We start from the raw sequence: 24,528 nt of genomic DNA, 5'->3' as shown, positions 1-24,528 counted from the left end.
AATGAGAATTTTCGGCTTGTTGGCAATTTATGCAAGGGTACCCCTATTTTTTGGGCTAATTTGACCGGGCTAATTGTCGAAGTGAAAACATAAACATTGATTGTTGTGCTGCAGGTCGGAGTGGAGGAGAGAAAAGTAAAGTAGGAAATTGTTTGGTAAATTGTAGAAGTATGGCGAATGAAAATTGATCGCTGAAAATTGAGGAAAAGAAAGTGCAGGGGGATATCGAGTGAATCGTGCTTACGCACTACATTAGGAATACATTGTGTGTTAGCAGTTAGTAACCATAGTAAACATTTTGGAACCCCATTCGTCCTGGATAGCTCAATGGAGCGTCATTCGCCTTAGGCTTATTGGAAACTGGCAATACCTCAAGTAGATCGCCAAGTTTGCTAGGTTGTAGGAGATGAACTACGTGGTGTGGTTTCTTCTTGATATCCTTTACTCTGCTGCTGTATCCGGTCTCATGGTATGGCTGAGGAGCTGTAATAGTATAAATTGGAAATGGTAGACACGTATTATATCTATCTCACATTTTTAAGAATTAAAGGGACAACTTTTGCCTTATTCACTGTGGCTTAGCCACTTTGGCCAAGGCAATTAAATTTAATAACAATTCACGCTGTTTTAATAATATTTTTTTGCGATAATCGCAAAAGAATTGTTTTTATTAGAGTACCAGTTTCCACCAATAGTGCATATCTGCTTTCCACTGATAGTGCTTCCCTGCAAATGCGAACATTTTTAGGAAGAATTGTGCATCTCTTATTGATTAATTACAAAGTGGTTTAAAAGGGAGAGTGTGAAATTGGGTCAATGTTCATTTTTTAGTTGTATTATATTAGAATTAATGTATTTAATGGATTGTTTGAAATTGGTTCATTGGGACAATGTTAAATTCTTAGTTGTATGAGATTAGAATTAGTGTATTATTTTTACCATGGGTATCTATTCCGTTTCAAAACATGGTATTAGATAAATAGAAACTTGGTATGTACACATTTGTTATTCATGTACATCAATCTAATGCTGCCACCAGGCAATAGCCTACTTGCAGCAATGTATTATAATAATAATATTATCAAGTGATTTTTTACGCGTCAACGATTGGAAGAATGGATAAAGAATATTCGAGGTGGAAAAAGAAAGCCATTGCAATGGAGTCTTCGTCGAGGGCGAGATAAAAACGCGGGTGGTTGGAGAGAGGGTGGGAAAGAAGTAGGGGTTAAAATCGAAGCATTTACCGCAGAAGGATCGGGAGAAATCACTAAATATGACATCATTTACATATAGGGTTCACATTTTCTTGCCCGTGTTTCAATTTGATCCCGAATATCTGGTCTCTTGCCCTTATTTTCTATCTGAAGCACTTGAGGCACAAAGTTTGAGTGAGTGTCATAAGCATGTTTGCCAAAGAGTGTCCGCTGATGTTCCATCGCTCTTGCTTTGAAAAATCTTCCGGTGTGACTCTATGTCGCCTCACGGTTCGCGCATTTTAACGCGTATATGGCACTGTTAATTAAATAATCAATTTTTTCCTTCGTGGAACTCAGCAGATTTTTCATGTTCTTCCGAAGGTAGAATGTGGCTTAATATTTGCTTTCTTTAATAGCTCTGAAATCGACGAAGATATTCTCTCAGCATAAATTAGTTGACAAAATTTTTCCATGTCACCTCTCTCTCCATTGTGGATTTGTCACTTGGCAAACATTAGACTTTTTTCTGTTAGATACTTCCTATTTTTTGTAATATTCATCATGTGTATTTATTTGATTACTAGGCATTCTTTTTTCAATCAGTGCAGGAGAGCGGGGCGTGTATGAGCCTATTGACCTTTGAATGAAAGGTCGCTGGCGTCTGAGACAAAAGACGCCGCGAAAAGCGAAGACTTGGTTTTAATGATTTTCTGGCCCTTCCCATTTTTGCACTCGTTTCACGAATTGCATAACCTTCCTTAACCGGTTTGTAATGAATTAAGGATCTGTAATTTCTGCGTGGTGATGTCCGCTGTTGAACGAAACCGGTCGTCTCTGAGGACGTTCGAACAAAATCATGCGAAAAAAATATTTTCAAACCAGCCATCAATTTCACAAGTTGAGGACGAAAGTGTTCAATTTACAGCGCTTTTTATTTGTAAGATGAGAGCATTTTCTAAAATTCCTATTTTTCCTTTACTCAGGTGACCAATGTTAAAAGTTCATTTAGTAGCATTTATGGCGAAATAAATGCCTTTTTTACTGCCTAAAAATGCCTACTTTACCCGTTAATGCCTTTTTCTTCTAATACTCCATATTTAGGGCCTAGCTAGGATATATTCTTCACGGGATCCTAAAAATTTCTTTATTATTGAGGGAGACAGTTGTTTAAGTTCCTTTTTAACGTAATAACGTTGAAATAATATCGTTAAACACGCATAGAGAAATATCATTCAAAGTATGCAAGAATCAATGAAGACGTATCCTCTATGTGAATTGGACTTTGAAATTTTACTGAATCTCAACTCAAATAGAACTAAGAGTAGCATAATAGGCTGAGCTATGATTCTAAAATCCCTAGACAGAGAGAAACAAGATTCAAGTTCAAAATGTGGACATGACAAAATGAATGATTTTGTCAAGATCAAAAACAAACACTAACCTGAGATGAGCAAATGGCGCATATTTTTAGTTAAGTTTTAAAATTATTACATCAGCCTAAACGTATTCATACTCTGATTACTCCATCACAGACTGAATCATGCAAATGCGTTGTTGATAAACCATATAAATTATTGTTCCACAGTAATGTCAAATATATACAAATATCAATTAAACAAGTTATATAAACTACAAAACTACACTATGCACTGCTTGGGATAACCATGTAACTGCATATTACCGAAAATTAAAACTTCAGAAAATGAGGAGAAGAATAAAATGGCAAATGAGTGCATAAATAATTAAAATCTGCAACTCCCACATATCTTCTTCGACCACATCATGACATAAAACTACTGTGTTCCACAATTCTTTCTACTTTAAATCCAATAATGAATAAAATTCCCCAACAAAATTTGAAAAACATCATAGCAATTGAGAGCTTTAAAAAAATAACTATTTGTATTCTATCTCAATGAAAGTTGGTATCTTTATCATTTTGAAAGTGTTTTTCTTTTGGAATTCCAGGTATTTTGCAGTGTGGTGATGAAATGATATCAATTTGAAATATTTGTTTTGAAATCGTATGTAATTTGGAATTCCATGCATTTTTTTCTGTATTGTGAATTGATGAATCGATACCACGTTATTTCTGAATGATAATGAACTAATATCACTTTGAATTGTTTTTTTTTTTGAAAGTGTGTATACTTTGAAATTTCATTTAATAAATGAAATTGTATTTCTGTACATTCTGTTACCCATAGCTTACTAACTCATAAATTGCTATCTGTATGTTAAATATCAACTTTTTGCAATGCTCAAGAGGATTTTTTACTTCTCAGAGGATCCTTTTCTTCTTATATTTTTATTCTATGCAAATCTAAAGAGAGCGAGGGAACTGTGGCAATTTTAGGTGATTTGTACCGAAGCTTGTATAAATAGCTGAAAATTTGAAGGCACCGCTAAATATTATTAAGTTAAAATGTATAATGCCTCTAGTAGATCTGGAGCTAGTATTGATACTATCGGGAGTTAGACCAACGACTTCATTGCCTGTATAGTCAACCTTTGCTCGATCAGCAACAGCTCTTATGGTCCTTGATCAGCTAGTTTTGATTCTCTTATGTGCATATTTTTTGATGCGATGATGCCCAATCTAAATTCAATCAACACACGGCAAAACCTTTAGGGTATAACTCGGCATCTAGATACTTGAATATATCTCTTCAATTAAAAAATTAATGTAATTAGCATGAATTACAAATTTTGCTTTACGTCATCTCCGAATACCAAAATTCCGCATGGCAAAATACACCGAGTTCAATGAATAAGCCTGCGATAGCTGTTTTTTTTGTTTTTGTTAATTTACTCTTTTTTTCGGTGCCGATTACAAATATTAACATTATTTTGAATGAATTTATTACTCCAACTGAAATGTACATTTTTTTAACACCACAAAATTAATGTAACTTTAGGTAGCTTCAATGGTTAAAGTAAAAAACCAGCATGAAAGCTACCATCTTAAAAATTAAATTCAAGGCAGGCCAGAAAACAAAAAGAAAGTATATATAATTTTTGATATATTATCATTATGAAACATATATGTGACACGACTTCTTTCACTATGACGGATATTTTTTACAAATTTGAACTTTTAAATATGTGCAACCTTGGTAAAATACGCTATAGCATCAACTCAAACAGTCTTTATTGTTGTCTATCTTCTCCTTATCAAAGATAAATGATGGAAAAATCTCTAAATAGTGGTGGTGTGGCCCATTGACCCCTCAATTTCTAATAAAATTGCCAAAATTTAGCGTGAATTACTATTGTATTTCACTTCTAATTTTGAATGTTTTAATCATGTAATCAATTTTATTGGCACATATTTTGCCATTGAAAACGCAAAAAATGGTGGATTTTAAGCATCGGTTGTGAGAAGTACAGAGTTCTATTACAATTCTTCTCCGTTTTTAACATTAATTTTGACCACTATTGGTTTGCTTTACGCTTTCATGTTCTGTTTTGGATCCACTACGGGAAAACGCGCAGCAGCATTCGCTAACTGAACCCATATTTCCAAGATAACAGTCGTTATTCCGCGATTACGGGTATTCTTAATTCGCCATGTTGCGTGAACCCAGGAAGCATCAACCGGGAGAGGTTTTTCCTCATGTTTGACCCTTTGCAACAGTCCTACCAAGGAAACAGAAAGTATGCCGTAAACATACCAAGTTCAGCAAAGCAAGGTACCGAGTTAGAAAATGTTTACATGAATCTGCGTTCAGGGAAACCACGGTAAATGAGTTATCACAATCCAAATGTGGGTGTAGTAAGTTAACTGTGCCTTAAAGTTTTTCCTGGATATACACAATTACTTATACCACTTGCTTAAATAAGTGGTACAAGTAATTGTGTATATCCATGAAAACTTATAATGCAATGCCACAAAGTAAACCAAGAGTTAGTGAATCTTGTACTTAAAAGCATGAATTCATGTAAGCCTGGAGCAAGGAGAAACTTATTTAAGCATATCTATAAAAGCTCTTCGGAGATTTTGTATCTTTGGGTTGATGTAACTCTATCCGCTCCATTTTTCTTTACAAATTATTCAATTCCTCAATGTCGAGCAACAATCTGGAAATAAATTCGATTTTCCTTGGACAGAAAATGGGGTGCATAGAGATTGCTTGGTTTGCGTGAATGGGATGGCAGAGATCAGATAATCATTGGCCGGATATTTATTTCAAGCTGTTCGTGGGCTTGAAATTTCTATTCGTCATTCAAATTTCCATGGGGGAGCTTCCTAGAGATCGGATCTCAATGTATGCGGTTCACAAATCGACCGACCCTGGATCACCGAACACGGCGATCTGTTTTCTTTCATGTTACTTTTGTGCTAATACCGATGCAAAATTGGGGGAAACAATATGAACAGCATGGTATCTTATGCCTCCATGAATATGAATTAGTGTAACGTGATAACGCGGGGGTGGCTGGTAACACCCGCGTTCTAGGAACTACGACTATTTTCCTGAAAACCTGGGCTCCGAAAGTGAAGATTGCTGCATGTCATATAGAGATCTGACGAAAAAGGTCATTCTCGAACTTGTCTATGCAAAATGCACTCAATTCAATTAATAAGTATAATGTATACGTTCCAGGCTTGTTTAGTTAATCCGGAAAAAGTAATAATTTTTTTGGGGAGCCGAAAAAATGTCTATCTTCATATGGCATTGCAATCTGAACCGTTCCACAGTGGGCTAGAATCGAAAAAAGCTGGCCAAAACCTCAAAATCGATTTTTTTTGAGCTAGGAAGTTGAAACTTCGCCTACATATTCTCAAATAAACTGTGCATAACTTTCCAGATTATTTATTTCCTGTTTATTCACGTTAACAATATATGTGAGGTCTAAGTTGAACAAATTTAGCGAAAAACGACCACCCTCGATTTTTTTTGAAAATTGCCAACTTTATCCTCGTGCAGTGGTTTCATGAATAGTTTTATCGACAAAACTGTTATACCATCTTAATTAAAACTTCTTTTTCTTTCATTACAAGGGTTTTTAAAGATTTTGTTTCATCAATAACCATAAATATATAACAAAATGGCGGAGCCTGTTTTCAGCCCTTTTTTTACATAAACGTAGAGAAAAAGTAGATATTACCCCGGACTTCCTCCAAGTGACTGATACCACGTCGTTCTATGAAGATTCTACATTGTGGATCTAAAGCTAAACCTTGCACCAACTTGCAACCCCGAATTTTAAATCGTTTTTTTCGAGCGTGCGGTCGACTCCGGTTCTGGCCGGCGGCGGCGGAGAGCCGGCGACGCCGCAAGCGTGTGGATGCAATATGGTCTCATTCACTTTTATATGTGGATAACAGATATAATAGTGATAGAAAATAATCACCAGAAAGTAAAATTAATAAATATTGCTACGAATGACTCTTATTATGCAATCGCTGGGCACTGCAAGAGGTGTACTGAATGGTTTCTTTCTTTGAGTGCATTATTTTTCCTATGAACGCGTTCATAGGAAAAAGAGTGAAAGGTAAAATTTAATGGATATTCTATGCTATCCATCGATATCCAATATTTTAGAAGGTCAGAGATTTAAAGTCATGCATGAAAAAGATAGAAAAACGAAAGATGTCATTTTTGCGATTTTGCGACATGAAAGTTTACGAACAAACCCGTTGGCTCGGATTCTGCGTCCAAAAATCCATTTTTAGGGCAATAAATCAAAACAAATCAAATTTTTCTCAGAAAAACTGCATTTTGTCTGAACTAATTACTCTGCGGAAAAAAAAATTAAAAAATACGTGAAGTATGTGACAGCAAACACGTTCGCCCCCGATCCAGTAATTCCAACTACTTTCACCCACTTTGAGAAAAAAAAACAATTGTAACTAATTTTATTATTCTTTAATTGTATGAGTCACTTTTGTAAGCCATTATCGTGCACTAGTGGGTTGTCTGTAGGGAACAAAACATCTGAATTAAGAAGAAGCTAACTTTATTCTCGAATTCAAAGCTACAGAGTTGAATCTTGATGTCAATGCAGATACCCAATCCCATATTCATTACGTGCAATTAAGATTAACTCCCATCAATCATTTCATTTTTGGAATCAATAGAGTATCTCCATGTAACGGTCACAGAAAATATTTGAACATCGGTGATCTTTTCGATACCTCCACTGCACAAACACTCAACAATCGACCACAGAATCAAATCCGCTCATCTATATACTATAAAGCCCCTTAACGACCACTCATTCATTCATTCATTCATTCACCCATACAAATGTTTGGGTTGGACGAGACGAGATACGACTATAAGTCTTATGAAGACCTCCTATAAAATTGTCTGAAACAGCAGGAAAAATTATGAAAACAATAAATTTCCAATTATTTATCTGTCTATTCAATTGAAATTGAGCATGGGGATTAGTTCAAAAAAGGCCACCAAAATCCAATGGCGGCGCGGCGATCAGATAGAAATAAAACATCATAGCAACATATTTGTTTATGCAAGCAGAGGAGCAAAGTTGGAAAAGAAGATAAAGGATTTAAAAAGAAAAGATAGATAAAAGAATTGAAACGAAAATGTGAAGATGATAGAGTAGGAAATTTACAAATTAATTTTTGAAAAGTCAATTTCTTAATGTCTTCTTGTTGCCGATACACGATTGCAGTCGAAAGATTTATAAACAAACCTTCCATAAAAGGTAGGTTGGTAATACTGATTTTATTTTCTTCGATTATGATGGCTGATAGAAGATTTTATTGCGCAATATATTGGATATTAAAGCTGTTTGGAGTTGTTTGTGTATCCCAACTCATGAAAACTTTAAATAGAGGTATTCCTGAAGTGGTATTATTCGCGATCATGATAAATAATCTTTCGATAAAATTCGTCATACTAGCCCCAATTCATGCGAAGGATCTCCATTTCGCGCATTCGCACTAGGTATTTATATACAGTTTTTATGTAATTCTATTTTGTTCATCATCCTCTTCTAAGCTTACGAAGGGAAACCGCAGTCACACCTTATTCATATTTCAAGAAATTGGTTGAGCAATGTGAAAAATAATTTAGAAAAGTTTTTAAAATATTTATCTTGACGACCGATTAGCCCCACCTCCCGCCCCCCCCCCCCCCAGCGAGCAAAAGAGAGTCTAGTACTATGAAGGCTATCTAGATGAGTGGATTTGATTCTGTGGTCGATTGCTGAGCGTTTGTGCCCTGGAGGTATCGTTTTCTTGTAATGTGGGAAATCCATTGTTCAAGAATTTGAGACAGAGAAACCCCGGATGGGAATATATTAGCCACATTGAACACATTTTATTGGGGAAATATATTTTGTGGCAGCAAGCAGAAGAATATTTCTAGCCACCAAGTTGGTGGTGGGGTCGGATCTTTGCCTGCTGTAACCCTTGGATACGTCCCGCTTGAGAGGGTATTTCATCACCCAAAATTACTAGAGGCATGTCAAATTTTTTCATGTTGTCCCTGGAAAACCTGAAAAAAATAATATAATCGCCTGAAACTCAATTTTATTTTCACGGCCATCATCATGGAAAAAGATATAATTCGGTGGTCGATGACTGTATGATATTTTCCCTTGACATATGAGCTTCGTTAAGTTTGTTAGGGTAGTGTTCTTCATCAAAGAAAACGAAATGCAATGATTGCGATTCCTTACCCACCATTAATGTATTCATAATATAAAAATTATTTGGTTTTAGAAATACCAGTTTAGACGGATGGCAACGGTCAATTTTAACCTCATTTGAAAAAGGCCAGATTGGCGCCAATGCGATTCCGCTCCACGTGACGTCACAGGGACCTAGTTTCTAGACGAGTAGATAGGAGTTTTACATCGTCTGAGATTACCAATGCATGCATGAGGCACAGAGCTTAGGGAGGCATGTCTTAATAATCACGTATTAAAACTGCCTAAGGTCGGAAAGTTTTCTTCGTTTAATAAGGTATTAATAATCCTTATTTAAGCCAAGCGCTGCCAGCTAGCATGTTACTCTGCTACCTGCTAGCATCCTGTGTCGTATAAGCGCTCAGAGCCTCGCCCCAAGGTCACCTCACTTGCGGCAGCGGGAACCAGAACGACGTCACACGGAGTTTTCCCATCATTCCTACTTAGCCGTCGCGTTTTCGCGCGCTTGAAAATTCTCACTTTTCATTTAATCGCGAAAAATAGATATCGTAAATTAAAAATCTAAAAGCGTGAAATACGTACTCCGGGAGTAATAATCTTTCGATTCAGGCAATAAAAAAATAAAAGGAAACCACCATATTCGGTGGGCTATGCGACTGTGTGATATTTTCCCTTGACATATGAGCTCAGTTAAGTTGAATTGAGTGGTAATAGTCAAGGAAATGAAGCTCAAATGAAGGCATATCCTTGCAATTTTTTCAAACTGAATGTATTTGCATGAAAATTTGGGATTACGTTTATCTTACCCTCTACTTCAAAATCTATATTATTCCAAGGGGCGCTTTTTATTTTTTAGGGGTGGAACTACCCCTTAATGCCAAAAGTAAAAAAAAACTAAATTTTAAAGCTTCATTTGGGTAAAATTTAGTTTGGATCAGTTGAATAATGATTTTTGAATGCTTTGGAACATTATTTCAGAATATTTCAACCCTAAAAAAATCAACCGTTATCGGGGGTTAATGCAAAAAATTAAATATACCATAAAAATATATTATTCGCCATAGTATTCAAATTAAAGAATGCTGTTGCTTAAATATGTACTGTTTTCATTTTACAAATTCAATCCATTTTTTTCGAAAAAAAATGGATTGAATTTTCCTACATATATCCTTCGTTTTTGATGATAGAAAGTTGATTTAAAAATTAATTTTTAGGTTTTTTTAAAGGGCTACGATTTCCTATTTTTAAGATCCTTTTAATTCCTTACTTTGGAAGTGGGGTGAGTTTAAAGGGCTTAAATAAGGTGGTGCTTGTTTGTAAATGGAGATTTTAAACGGCCATATCTCAATAAATATTTATCGTAAAAAATTTACATAAAGAAAAATCAGTTAAATTACAGATGCTATAATTCGTCAGGATAACATTTTTTTCGTATTTCCAGTATTTTTGGATATGTTCTGAAAATAAGAGAAATTGCAGAAAATTGGTTTACACGTTTAGTTCCAATTTTTTCAAAATTAAGGTTTTCAACTTAATAAAATTTTGTGATTCATTGATAGTACCTTAATAAAGAGAAATGTGAAAGGAAAACGATAAATTTAATTAGGGTGGTAATTAGGTTGCTCTTCTCACTGATTTCTTCGTACAAAATTTGATTCTGGTCTGAACTTACTTTTATCATAACCCGCTGAATTCTCATCATAAAGACTGTTTTTACGTGTCTTAAGAAAGGTTTTTAAACCAATTTAAAAATAAGAACCAAGTTTTCCTCGAAAAATGGATAGTGTTTCAGCTATTTGACATTAAATCTCCGAAGTTTAATGCTTCAAAAGCAAAAGCTATCTATTAAGACGCCGTATCTCGGTTCATATTGGTTGTCAAGGGAACATTAAAAAATCATTTTCTTTGTTTTTTTATAATCTATAATTTTAAAATCTATTTATTACTGTCAAAATTTCAAATAAATCGATGCAGTTTGAAAAAATTGCGGTTGGTTGATGCTGACGGTTGACGTTGATCTTCCCTTCAGCATTGCACTCGGTGTTTATTTACGTCACCCATCTCTCGATGATATCTCCTCCACGCCTGTTAGAGTGGTTGCTTCGCGAGCGGCCCCTCCGTCAATCAAATTACTCTTTCGATGGATTTAAATCCGAATGAACATCGCCCTTCGTAATCTATTCGTACGCGCCGTCTATGAAATAAAATTAACTGACATTTGACGTGTATGTTATAAATGTTATAGAAACCCCTCAATAACTCGACTTACAAGTTGTCATGGAAAATAACCAATAATGGGTGGTTGTTTATGTATTTTTGGGGACGAAAGAGGGACACGGAAGTTCATTGAATCTTTTGTACTTAAAAAAGATAAAGTTGAAGAATAAAGAAATTAAAAAAACAGTAAGTAGTGATAAGATACTAAATTCTATCGCTACAATACGATACATTTCAAATATTAATGTTAACTTCCCTCGGAAGCCCGAACAGTTCGCTTAAAGTCATTCATGAAAGTCTTATTTATTTTTAATTATTGCATAGCCACTATAGCCTTTACATAGAATAAATAACTTACAATCTGTAGCTTTAACAAATGCAAACTATAAAAAAAAAACTAAAAAAGAATAAAATATAAAGATTCAGGAGAAGATGTAGCTTCGAATCTGCTTCTTGATTCATTTTCCTTTCTCCTCCCTCAGTTTCTTCCAGGCGCTTCGGAAAGCGTACATTTTTTTTTTTCATAGAACCAAAATTTACCCCCAACCCTTCTGGATGTAGAGTTCGACGTTTTACGTTTAAGTCTTTTCTACGATTTAAATAACGCCTTCATTAGAAGTTCCTCCTTGCAATGTGTGACCCCTGCCTAGGTAAATAGTAGCTCAGAAGTGTCACCATAGCTTTCGAATTTTGCTGTATTCGACAAGGATCAGTGGTATTGCTGATTTGTGATGGTATTTGCAACTGGTGTGAGGACTATCGTATTTTTGCAATGGAAATTCAATCCTCCGGTGCGGAAATGTGGACACTTGGAAAGGAGGACTATGGAATACTGGAGGCGTTGGGGATGTAGGTATGGAGAGGAATGGAGGTGAAGTGGACGGAGAGGAGGAGGAACGACGAAGTGCTGGACATAGTGAGTAAGGAAAGGCAGCTTTTAGGTGAGGTACGGACAAGGGCGTACCCAGGATCATAACCAGGGGGGGGGGGGCAAGCCATGGTCTAGGTGGGGACAAACCAAATTGTGACATTAGTTTACGAGATTATTTCCTTGAAAAAATAGTTTTATTTTAGTTACATATCTTATATGTACTAATACATATCATTTTTCGTGGGTTTAAAGAACATTTGTTGAATGCTTTCGTTTCAATTCAGTACTGATTTTGCTTAAAGACTGCGATTTGTGCTTGTAGGGGGGGCAGCTACCCCCACCCCTGCCCCTCGCTGGGTACGCCCATGGATACGGAGGATACAGAAGGTATAGATGGGGCGAGTAGTTAGCGGAGTGGGAATGTTGAAAACAGTGTTAGAGGGTAGAGTGTTAGGTAAATAAGGGAGAGAAAGGAAAAGAATAGGATTTTTTAAAGATGTAATGCAAGAGAGTAGGCCTTATTGTACATTTAAGACTCTCGACCCAGGCGAGACTCTCGCCGCGCCTCGAGTCTCGTCCCGACAATGCCGAGAAATGAAATTCTCGTCTCGACCGCCGAGACTCTCGGGTGGTCGAGAGTTCGCGCAGCCCTACTGCTGAATCGTCGAACCGCGGACTCCTCGTTCGCGGAGAGATTCATGGGCAGCCGGCAGCTTCCACTCCTCCTCTCATCCTCGCACTACTGAGAACGCCTTCGATGCATCCATCCTCAGGCGACGCACAAGTTTTCTGTTCAAATGACGCTCTTTGGCTCTTCTCTGTGAGCGCCACATTCTTCCTTTTTGCCTATCAAGCAATTTTGTTTGTGGAAAGTCCGACGAGGCGTGAGTAGGGGGCCTACGAGTCCGGGTGAAGGCGGCAATGGGTGCAAGTGATCAAATGGACGAATGGGACGAGAAACGGTGAGTAGAGAAGAATGGACGCATAACTGAGTAATGGTAATTACAATCAACTCATACCTTCCGTGGACTCAAAGCATCGTGGTCTGAAAATACAAAGGATCGCAGCTTCTGTAACTTGGGTAGAAGGTATCATTCGCGTAATATGTTCAAGTAGTAGCAATTATTGATGTCTTATCTGCCATGTACGCAGAAATGAGCGATATGAATGGACGCGTAACAGAGTTATAGTAATTATCCAGCAGTCGTACTGACGTACGAGTTTTAACCTAAATATTGGCAGCACTGCAGATGTTGGGAAAAAAGTTTGGGACAAGGTAACACAAGTGGAGAAGAACAGGATCAGAGAGAGAGCCATTCTCCTGAGAAGGACTCAAAGGTGGATAGATGCAATGTGATAAGATATAGCGATTACGAGTGGAGTAAAGAGAAGAGAACACTGAAGGAAAGCAGCACTTGGGTCGGATGAGGAAGGACAGGAGGAATTAGAACGAAATGGGGGAACGAAAGGAAGAAATGTGTGGGGAAAGGCAGAAATGGAGAGGGACGCAGTGCACCTCTCTTTGGACTGCGACCGCTGTGAGGGCGACCTCGTTCGGCCGGAGGGAGGCAGAGGTATGCATACTCACGTGTGGGTCGACAAACGCACGCGCGCATCACACAGTGCGTCCGTCGGGCGAGGCAGGAGATGGGAGGAAGCCATCCACGCTGTTGTCTTCTTCTGGTGAGTGAAGAAGTCCTTATTACCAACGCTATAGCACTTCTGTAAGCGTCTATGACTCTAAACTTAAGTGGAAATTTGTCATATTCATGTCGAAAATGAAAACCGTCGAGCAAAATCCTTTGAGCAATATTAAATTTGCCCACAACCAAGCAAAGTTTTTCTTTACGATACGTCGCTGAAACCATCGCTGGCACCGTCTTACAGCCAATCAGAACTCACTGCCGCGAACAATGATTATTACGCCACGCTTGGCTTTTAATTAAGTGTCGTAAATACGGAAATTGAAGGAATGAGCGATGGAAAAAGGGACGGTGCGATGACCGTGTGATTCAGAAAATGATTGTCTCTTTTAAATATTTTTCTCCCTTCTGTCGTATGTCCCTCAGACACACTGCTACTTTAACCATTCCACCAGCGGATGCTTTACCCACGTCTTCACGCACCACCTTCCCCACTTCCTCATATGATACTCCACCTCTACATTCCACGAGGTGTAGCTTACGTTGAAAATGTTAACCTTCCTAATGTCATTTGACACATAACTGTCACCATATGCCGGTTGAGTGATCCAATATTCTGTGTGGTAAGTTCTCACTGACTTTAATGTTTGAGCATAGACTCTATTAAATACATGTATGGAAGATCTGGTCTACCTTTTGGAGGTATCCCACCGCAGACGTAAATGTTAGAACCAACTCAGCAGTTGTCGTCTTCATGCTCGAAAGTTTGGGGAAAGCCTCAGCATTCAGCCCGACGCATCGCGACGTACCATTTTGATTTTCTTTTGAAGACTTTTCGATCGCCTACCCTCGATCAATTCAATGAATGTATTCCCTTGACATTCGCCTCTCCAAACTTAAGATATTTCAACGGTCATGAAAGCTCCCGCCCAACGTCCGTGTTAATCGCCAAATCGTGAATTTCATGGCCAACAATTCCGCTTCCTTAACTCGCGTTGACGTTGCTGCCTTTCAGTTTGGCACAATGACGATCAGCGAAGACTGCGGCTATATCTGTCTATGCGGCTATGTGCTATATCTGTCTAACTCTGCCATACACCCCATAGTTAGGTAGATCATGTGGGCGCAGAATCGATACAGGGAATGGTAGCGTGGGCAGCAATCATAACGGTCTGGGTTCTTCTTCTGTTATTGTCCGGGCCTCTCACTTTCCCTAGCATGTAATTCCTCAATAGACGGACACAATTATAACAGCTATAACTGGCACGTATGCCGATTGGCCTTTGGTCCGGGAAGATCCATCAGGGGTCTCGTGAACTCTGAGGAACGGAAACGTACTTGGCCAGCACGACCTTTCATCTACATCTGCCGTGCTAATAGCACTTTTAAAACGTGGATGTTTGGCAAGCAATTGCGTTTTTCGACACATGACAGTGACAATTTATTCTATTTGTGTTGCTTCATTGCAAGTGCAATTATGAAACATTGATACACCTGTCCCGCGGAAGTGAGCGCTCCGAGAATGGATCTTGAGCTACTTAAAGTCCTTGCTCGTAAGAAAGACCCTCACTACGCAGCAGCTTTGGCCAAGTTTTGTAACCATCTATGGTATCTTTCCGAAAACTTGATTTGTATGGCCCTCTTCGATGAAATGGTTTCTGAAGACGAGAAAAGAGACATTGCGGAAGCAATGAGAGACAATGAGGGTCCTCGTCGTCGCCGACATTTTTGTCGCGAGATCCGTGCACATGGAAAAGTGACGTAGACTATCAGAAGGGCCTATCTATAGTTCAACACCTTAAGGTTGTTAATGATACTGCAGACAGAGGAGTTCAATTAATTAAAAGATTCTAGTCAATAATCTAGTCAAGAATCTAGATATAGAATCTAGATATAGAATCTAGTCAAGAAAAAATTGAGAAATGATGAGGCTCAGAGGCAACATCTGTTACTAATTTTTAACCCTTCACCTGCTTCCATCGTCCATAAGCAATCGCCTAGGCAGACCGCTCCCATCGACTATTGACGATTTTCATTTATTAATATATTTTGAAATTATTTTTCGCACAATTGGAATACATGTCCTTAAGTCCATCATTTGAAGTAAAATCAGCAGAAAATTAGTCAATAAAATATTTTTGAAACATTTTTTCCTTAAGTAAAAAGTTATAATTTATAAAATTATGCAAAAATAAAAAAAATATTATCATTTTTTGCGCCTGTGGGGAGCTCTATTTCAGCTTTTTGCGCAGTGAAAGGGTTAAGCGGCATAGGGAATTGTATGAAAAAAGTGGCAAAAAACTCTAGCTTTTCATATTGCTTGTTGTTCCCAGTACTTTTGCATCCGCATTTTGACAGTATAACAATGAGAGAGCATTTTCTTTCAGAGGTTTCTAATTTTAAATCCCCCAAGACCCTTAAAGCTAGGCAACATTGCGTGAAATTTGGAAAACTCAAAAATTCAAACTTTGAATGCGTTTCGGGAGGGTCAAATATTGTCCGATTGAGCTGAAAAATTTTATGGGTTGTTTTTTCATGCATTCGCATAGGACAATGGAAATGCCCCCTCAACTTTCAAAGTTTCGGTTTTTTGGGACACCCTACCGTGCTACACCTCCAGGGGGTGTAACACGGCACGCAGTCAAATTCAACCAGGCTTGCAGCACTCATCCTAGCCTTACAGCCTGTTAGTCAGAAACGCGTTCGTTCGCTGGACATAGACACTCTGGAAAACAACACGCGGTCATCTTAAATGGTCTAGTTAGTCTCTTTATCGATTATCACGTGGTATACATGAAACAATTCTTCAATTACGTTTATTGAGATCTATAGATTTTCCTCGCTTACTGATGCAGTGGCGAGGTCATCACTGAAGAGCCACTTGTTGATTTCATACCCGTTTACCTTGATTCCTTCATTGCTTCCTATATGTACTTATTGAATAATGTTGGCGTTGGGTAACTTCTTTTCGGACCCCTTGGTTATATTTTTCTCTTGAATTCCTTCCTTCGTGCGTGCGTATTATTACCGCGTCCTGATAACGGCTATCTGTGTTTCTTCCGTTGTTGTAGCTCAAGCTCTGAATATATCGGCATGCTCGTCTCTAGTCCACGAAGGCAATGATTGCTCACGTGGATTAAGTTCTCTACCAGTATTTCCTTTTCAGGCAAGTATGGCCTTCCAAACAATAAATAGTTATGGTGGGTACTTTTTCACTCGATTTATTCAAGACGGCCGGTTTCGTCGCAGAGGCGACATTATCAGGTACAGAAATCGTTATAATAACAGTTATTTTGTTGTTGTTTATCTGGTTGCTATTACGCGTTGGTAGGGGAGGGTTACGTTGGGTTCTGTACCTGATGATGTCGCCTCTGCGACGAAACCGGTCGTATTGAATAAATCGTGTGAAGAAGTAACATAACTATTTATTGTTTGCAATGGATTTTCACAAAGTAAAGCCTGAAACAATCGAGTTTAAGTATTTCCTTTCTCGTTCCCATATTCTTCCTAAATCCAAACTGGTTTTCTGAGAGATTTGCTTTTTGCTTTGCTCTGAGAGTGTAGCTAAACAATTTCCATCGAACAGAGATGCTGACAGAATTATTTGCAGTCGAAATAATGTAATGTAATACTGTAGGAAACTGACAGACAACCCGTGACCAATCAGCAGTAGCCAAATTTACGACTCACTCTCAACGAGCGAAACCAGGGCTTCAGGTAATCGCATGCGTGAATAGGGTGGTTTCCTATTATTTTTTCATTGCCTAAATCGAAAGATTATTAGTACTCCTGGAGTACGAATTTCACACTTTTAGATTTTTAAATAACGATATCTATTTTTCGAGATTAAACGAAAGATGAAAATTTTCAAACGTGCGAAAACGCGACGGCTAAGTAGGAATGATGGGAAAAAGTCTGTGTGACGTATTTCTAGTTCCCCCTGACGCCTTGTGAGGTGACCTTGGGGCGAGGCTTTTAGCGCTGTTACGACGCAGGATGCTAGCAGGTAGCTGAGTGCCCTGCTAGCTGGTAGCGCTTGGCTTAATTATGGATTATTAATACCCTATCAAACGAATGAAACTTTCCGACCATAGGCAGTTTTAATAAGTGATTATTAAGACATGTTTCCCTGATGTCTGTGCGTCGTGCATGCATTGTTAATCTCAGACGATGTAAAACTCCTATCTACTCGTTAGAAACTAGATCCCTGTGACGTCACGTGGAGTGGCATCGCATGGGCGCCAATCTGGCCTTTTCGAAAGAGGTTAAAATTGACCGTTGCCATTCTTCTAAATTGGGATTTCTAAAACCAAATAATTTGTATATTATGAATACACAAATGGTGGGTAAGGAATCGCAATCATTGCATTTCGTTTTTTTTATGAAGGAAACTACCCTATTACAGAAGCCACAAATTTCCCATGCCAAACATCTGCTCTCAAATTAAATTTAAAAGCACATTGCATCAATTGGGCTTATAAGTTAAGGGAACAATATGAGAGAGATTCCGCGAATCGCGCAGTAGGGTACAAAAAGCTAATGACCGCGGAAAAGCGCGCATTTCGGGGCGACAATGGAGTGCTTATAAATGGCTGAAGGTGGCTGCGCACTGCGCAGTAACGGAGAGCTGAAATAATTGCTGAAGCCCCCCAGATTCAACATTAATGCGAGGAATGGAAAAAGCTAACAAATGAAGTACTTATACATTAAAATAATAACAATCAAATAAATTCAGAGATAAGGAAAGATAGGGATAGGAACATGTAATAGAAAAAGGACGAGGACAATGGTACTGTGGTAGATGGAAAAAAGCCAGAAATCAGAGGGTGAAAATGCGGCCTGACTGGGACAGTCAAAGTCAGGTAGCATTTTTACCCTCTGATTTCTGGTTTTTTCCATGTACCACAGCACCGTTGTCCTCGTCCTTTTTCTATTATATGTTCCCATCCCTTTCTTTCCTTACCTCTGAATTTATTTGAATGTTTGCACTTAAGGCATCGTGAGAATGAATGATGTAAAATAATAACAATGTGATACATAAAGAGATTTTATTAAAACTTTGATGCTTCTTATTCTTAGTGGCACATTTAACCGCTATTAAATTTCCATTCGAAATAAGCAAAACGCACAAGAACATAATCGCCGGATTCCATAAATGAGACTCATCAGGGATAAAATAAAATAAAAATACTTTGTTCAATTCCACACTTTGTTTAACTAACTAGTTGTGGAACTAAGCAGTTCCACAAGGTAACGCCGGAGACCGTGTCTTAAGGCCTGGTTACACGGTACATTAACACGTACAAGTTAATGTACGTTTGCGTGAATGATTTCTGTGGACCGGAACGGAACATGTACGAATGCATGAACCGAATTAGAACAGGTTCTATTTTCCGTTCATGCATTCGCACAAGTTGGGTGGTTACACGGTGCATTTTCGTGTTCGTTCACGCGTTCATACATTTAGACATTAATCCGTACGCGTTAATGTATCGTGTAACCAGGCCATTATATTAAAAATACTCATCAGGAATCATTTGATCTTGGGTTTTGCCATTTCTACCTCGGTGGCGTGCGCAGAAGTCGAAAATCGCTCTCGTTCATTTTCATATTTTCGAGTGTGAAGTTCACTCTGAAGCGTAAACTGGGCCAAGTGTTTGTTCGGGCCGGATGCAAAGGGTGCGGTCCAGCGTGTGTGATATTGGGAGGCGGCGCTCTCGACTGCAAAGGGGCGAATGACCCCTGCCTCACCCCCACCCCCTTCCTCAGGGCCGCCCGCTGGAATGCAGCGACGGTGCAGTTCTCACGCGGCGAGACGCCTCTCCCCCCCTCCCCCAGGATTCCATAGCGTGCGACAACCCTCCTCGAAGAAGGGGACCACAGTCGCCTACGAGACTACACTCACCCCTCCAGACACGTTCGCGCTATTCGCTTGAGCTCCTCCCGGCAGAAGAGCAAATGAAGCTATGTGACTTCCACGATATGCTCATCCTCTGTTCATTCTTTCTTGCGTTATTGTGCATGCGAGTGTTTTAATTCACTGTGTTTTCACTTCGATTTAACGCTATGTGTAGCTGAAATTGCGAGCAAACTCGGACGGAGATCGACACCTCCACTGCATAAACGCTCAACAATCGCCCACCGAATCAAATCCGCTCATCCAGTAGCCCAACAATAAGAATCCGCTCAGCTGGCAGTGTCCGGAGCATAAACGCACATCTCCTTTTCTCCAAGCTTGGAGGTGAGCGTTTATGTTACGGCTTGCGCCAGCTGAGCGTATACCGACCGATTCGATACCTCCACAGTATAAACGCTCAACGATGGCCATTGAATCCAATCCGCTCACCTAGTATTATAAGGGCTATCTAGATGAGCGGATTTGATTCGGTGGGCGATTGTTGAGCGTTTATGCAGTGGAGGTATCGTATTGTTGGGCTACTACCCTTCTAGCAGAAATATGTCTCCAGTACGTCTCGGATACATCTCGAATATCGCTTTTTTACGTCTCAGAGACATTCTGAGAGCTTCAGAGACATCTCTGAGACTTCTCTGAGATATGTCACTATGTCCAAAAAAATGGTCTCTGAGATGTCTCATGTGACGTCTCAGATAAGTCTCTGAGATGTCTCATGAGACTTTGTACTATGGCATGCTTTATATTTAGGCAAAAAATAATTAAATGCAAATTATACAATTATGGCCTACTTTTCTCGATCATTTTTAGCGACAAATTTTGTGTTGGATGACCTTTGAAAATAAGAAACCCATATTAAATGTCGTGATTTTAATAATCAAAACTGCAGAATTGCACCGAAAACTATATATGGAAGGCATTGATGGCGTTTAAATAAGTTTGTTTTTTTTTCCTGAACGTCTCACGATTACATCTTCAAGACATCTCTGAGACATACGCGATATTCGAGACCATAGTGAGACATCTCTGAGAGGTTCGCTGCTATGTGGGTAGATGAGCGTATTTGATTCGGTGGGCGATAGTTGAGAGTTTTTGCAATGGAGGCATCGAGATAGTATAGTTTTTGATTGTTGAAGAAAAATGTATGATATCGCGAATAATTTGATTTTAACAATGGAGAGCTTAACTTTCACGTGTCCGAGAATCAGGGATTGATTCTTTCTCTAAATGGATACAAAGAGAGTTTAAGTATACCGGAGGTTTCTCAGGAAAATGATTAAAAATATTAAATAACATAAAGCATGGATTTGGAAATAGATAGCCGAGGAAGTTCTCCTTCCAACGAGCAGTCAACACGAACTCTTTCCCAACTTGACAGGTCACAATTCCAGAAATACAGATGAATCACACCGCTGAAAGAAGGCAGGATTAGAGTAATGGCTTGCAGAATGTTAATACAACGCTTAAATTTATTTGTGTTAAAACATGTAATACCGAATAATCTGTAACTAAAGAACAAAATATTTCAACTGTTGCATGTGCAAACATGATTTGAGGAAATTTAAGGAATTTGGTGCAAATCGAACCTGATTTGTCTTGATTGGACCTCATCAACTCATGTCATACTTGGTTTATCGATGCTGGATGAGGAGGAATTAACACGACGTATTGCATTCTTGAGTCAGGGTCCGTCCCTTTGCCGCTAGAGGCGCTGGCTTCAGTCCAGTTATCTCCACTGCCGCTGCGTCGTGTCGGCGCCCTCGTATCAATTGCACTCCAACAGGTGCCGGGATTCAGTTCCCACCAGAGCACCTGATGAAGTACAATGAACATGGGACGCCCACTCCCTCCACAAATACATATTCCTTCCTCTTCTCATGTAGTGGCGACGAACGCAGTTGTAGAACTACACCAATCAATACACAACGTCATCCACTTACCTTCCTGTCAGTGTAAGTATGATTTCAAGGATTATACGACGAGAGCCGTCACTACAAGGTGAAAGTGAGGCGACGAAAACGAAGGAAGACCTTTCCTGGCGGTCAAACAGTAAATTCATGCCCAGAAAAATATTTAGATTCCCGAGTGTGCTGACAAGCGTAATAACTAAAGAGGAATTCCTTGTGAGAACTCGGTTTATTGCAGAGAGCGGAGAACAGAGTAACAATCTCGTAACAGTACAACACGACAACTCCATCTCGGCCAGTCCTCTGCTACAAACGAAAAAGGCTGGGGAATGGACCACTACGGACTTGGATTCACTTCAATCTTCTTCTCCGCCATTTCCTTCGACCTAACACCATGGGCTGTTCTCCCGCAATCACCGCAACTACACCTGAAACCATGTGCTGACGGGCGTAATAACTTAGAGGAATTCCTTATGAGAACTCGGTTTATTGCAGAGAGCGGAGAACAGAGTAACACCGAGGAACAGAAAAGACAAGTTAATTAACCCCGTCTGATCCAATTCCCACTTTGAATTTCCTTCATCGACTTAGCATTGAGCAAATCAACTTTTATCAGGCTAATGAATATCCAAAAAAATAAACTTTAAATAGTTTTCCAGCTAAATTAGCGGAACCTTGTAGTAGTCGGGTAAATAGTTAAAAACCTTGTAAATTGCACAAAACTTTTCATTTGGTAATTCCGACCGGTTTCAACCTTCACGTACGATACTTGTGCACTAGTTTTCCTCCGAAGAATTGAGAAATATTTGCCTTGAGAATCGAGAAGTATTTATTTAACTCACAATTTAGATTTTGATGAATGCAATCAACCTGGGAACACTTGTCTCATTCCCACCCTCCGCCTCACCGCTAGAATTGAAAACCTTGGAGCTATCGATGCTGCCAACGGCCGCACCAAGCGTTCAATACTCAGGTCTTAACAGGGCCCCCTAATCTTCATTTCCCTCCCCTCCATCTTCCCATCCTTACCCTTCCACTTTGTTATCCTATACTATCTCAGCCACCGATCATCCTCCCCGAAGAAGACCGAGAAACGGTCGAAAATTTGAATCCGATTGAGTGTTTATTTTATTTGTCTTGATTTTTGTGTGGCCTCTCTCGGTATTTTTTCTACATATCACCTGAGATGTCCTTCCAAAGTTATGCATAACGCTGCAATATGTAATCGATCTGTGTGAACTTCTGTCCTCGAGTGGCTCCAGCGATTTCCATGTGGTTCCTGAGTCGTCAGCTGCGAGCAACTATTCGTTGCTCGCAGCCCATATTCTTCCTTCCTAGGACAAATCCGTGAAAAAAATAGAGCTTCACGAACTTTTCGTCTTTCTCTTGTCGCTTCCGTTTCCGGTCTCCCAGCGCCTAACCATCGTAAAGTGGCAACGTTCGGAACTACGCGAACTATTGTCAGGACATGCATTCACACGGCTAGTTCGGCCAACTATCGTCAGGACGATCGCTCGGACAATCGTAATGTGAACGAGGCATCACCCCAATCATCCAGTTGCAATATTCACATTCCGACATTCTTCTTTCAAAAGTATCCTACCCCACATTCTTTATTTCTCTCAAACCTTCAAAAAAAAACCTTTCCACGGAAGAAAACGGAGCACTTAGAAACCTGAGACGAAAATTCCAACATTTTCATTACATCCTCTGACAAAGGATCCACTATTTATGTGCTTTACTCCAACTTTCATCTAAACGAAATCCAAAGACAACTCGATGACATCCCTCCATACGCACCAACCTCACGTGAGCTCAACCCTGTAATACATCGAAACATCCTCTTAAAAAAAAAAAAACACCATAAGAGGGCCTTTGCAGTAGCAACATTTCTTCATTATCTCCACCTCCTCCACGAACTCAGCACTTCCACCCAAGATACACAAAGCTATGCTCTGTTCATTTTATCTCTGCGGGTGAGCTGGTGTGGCCAAAGCAATTGGAGATGAGGGGAGGGAAAGTTGCTCGACATGTGACTTAGCTTTTGCCAATCAGCATACAATAGGCGTGGCTTCAGTGAGTCGCTCTCAGACCTCCGCCGAGTGAACATTGTGAATCTGCTCGTGGAGCAGGGTTGCCAAACCTCACGCGTTCTCTTTGTATGTGACTAAGTATGCCTTCCATGAGCTTCTGTGAAAGGATTATCCCCAATGCCTTCCAGATGATTAGGTATATTGTCTCGGCGCCGGGGCCCAAATACCTGTGGCCACCTTTGACTCATACGTTTTCAGTGACAAAGTAAGGCAGCTATGTACATTTGGCAACGTTACGTTCGCTCCTCCTCTCCCTCTCTCGGTACTACCCCTCCCCCATCAGCGAAGCCATTCGAGAGTGTCCGGGCTCTCACGAAAGCTCGCCCGCAGGCATAAAGTAAATAGACTATAACAATCCTGGCCGCCTAATCGTCTCTGCTTTCAATTACCTTCATTACTCCGTCGACCATTACCACCAGCCTCTTGTACACTACTTCCCGTCTCACATAAAATTAACTTATGATTTTCTCAATCGCCATCGTTCTCTCTCTCTCTCCCCGTTGACAAAGACGTCATCATGGCCACCATCGAAGTGACATCCTTCCATGCCTCACGATGAAGGCTTCTCCTCCCCTTGGCACTCTCTACATACAATCAACCTGCAATAACTAGCTCTGACCTTTTTGCGGTTCTCTTCCCCCTCATCCTAAGAAAAAAACCTTCTCTTTCAAGAAACACACTATCCACGGGTCAAAGGTTGCGCCTTGGGAAGCAGATTCAGCCCTTCGAATGCAAATTTATTTCTTAGCCTTCCGGAAGAATATTTCATATCCTCCCATCAACTTCGACCCTTACTCTGGCTTCGCTTCATTGACGACATATTCCTTCTCTGGCTTCATGGAAAAGACTCATTGAACTCGCTCGTTTCGATATTCAATGATCTATCCTGTATTTCCCATCGCCCTTCCTCCCGAATAATATTTCTAGATTTTTAAATTTCCTTCTTTGGCAAATATTATATTTATACCTTGTGGTTCACGAAGTCCTTGAAGTTATCCCACCTAAATTCCCAATCCATCCATGTGTACCTTTTTCATACCCACAACACCTTCATTAGCCTC

At 39.5% G+C, this 24,528-nt stretch overlaps 1 protein-coding gene across 2 annotated transcripts in view; it reads right to left on the bottom strand.

The window, feature by feature from the left end:
* The window catches only part of LOC124157957, a 65,858-nt gene continuing 41,330 nt past the window's right edge, over positions 1–24,528 (bottom strand). For both annotated transcript variants that reach the window (XR_006864670.1, XM_046533069.1), the window contains one exon: positions 1–483. Coding sequence is in view for 1 of the 2 variants with exons in the window: in XM_046533069.1 (XP_046389025.1) it covers positions 278–483 (206 nt within the window). In the remaining variant the exon portion in view is untranslated. The remainder of the gene's footprint in view (positions 484–24,528) is intronic.

The sequence above is a fragment of the Ischnura elegans genome, chromosome 4, assembly GCF_921293095.1.
Source record: "Ischnura elegans chromosome 4, ioIscEleg1.1, whole genome shotgun sequence".
Lineage (NCBI taxonomy): Eukaryota > Metazoa > Arthropoda > Insecta > Odonata > Coenagrionidae > Ischnura > Ischnura elegans.
This window is presented reverse-complemented; position numbering and strand designations above follow the sequence as displayed.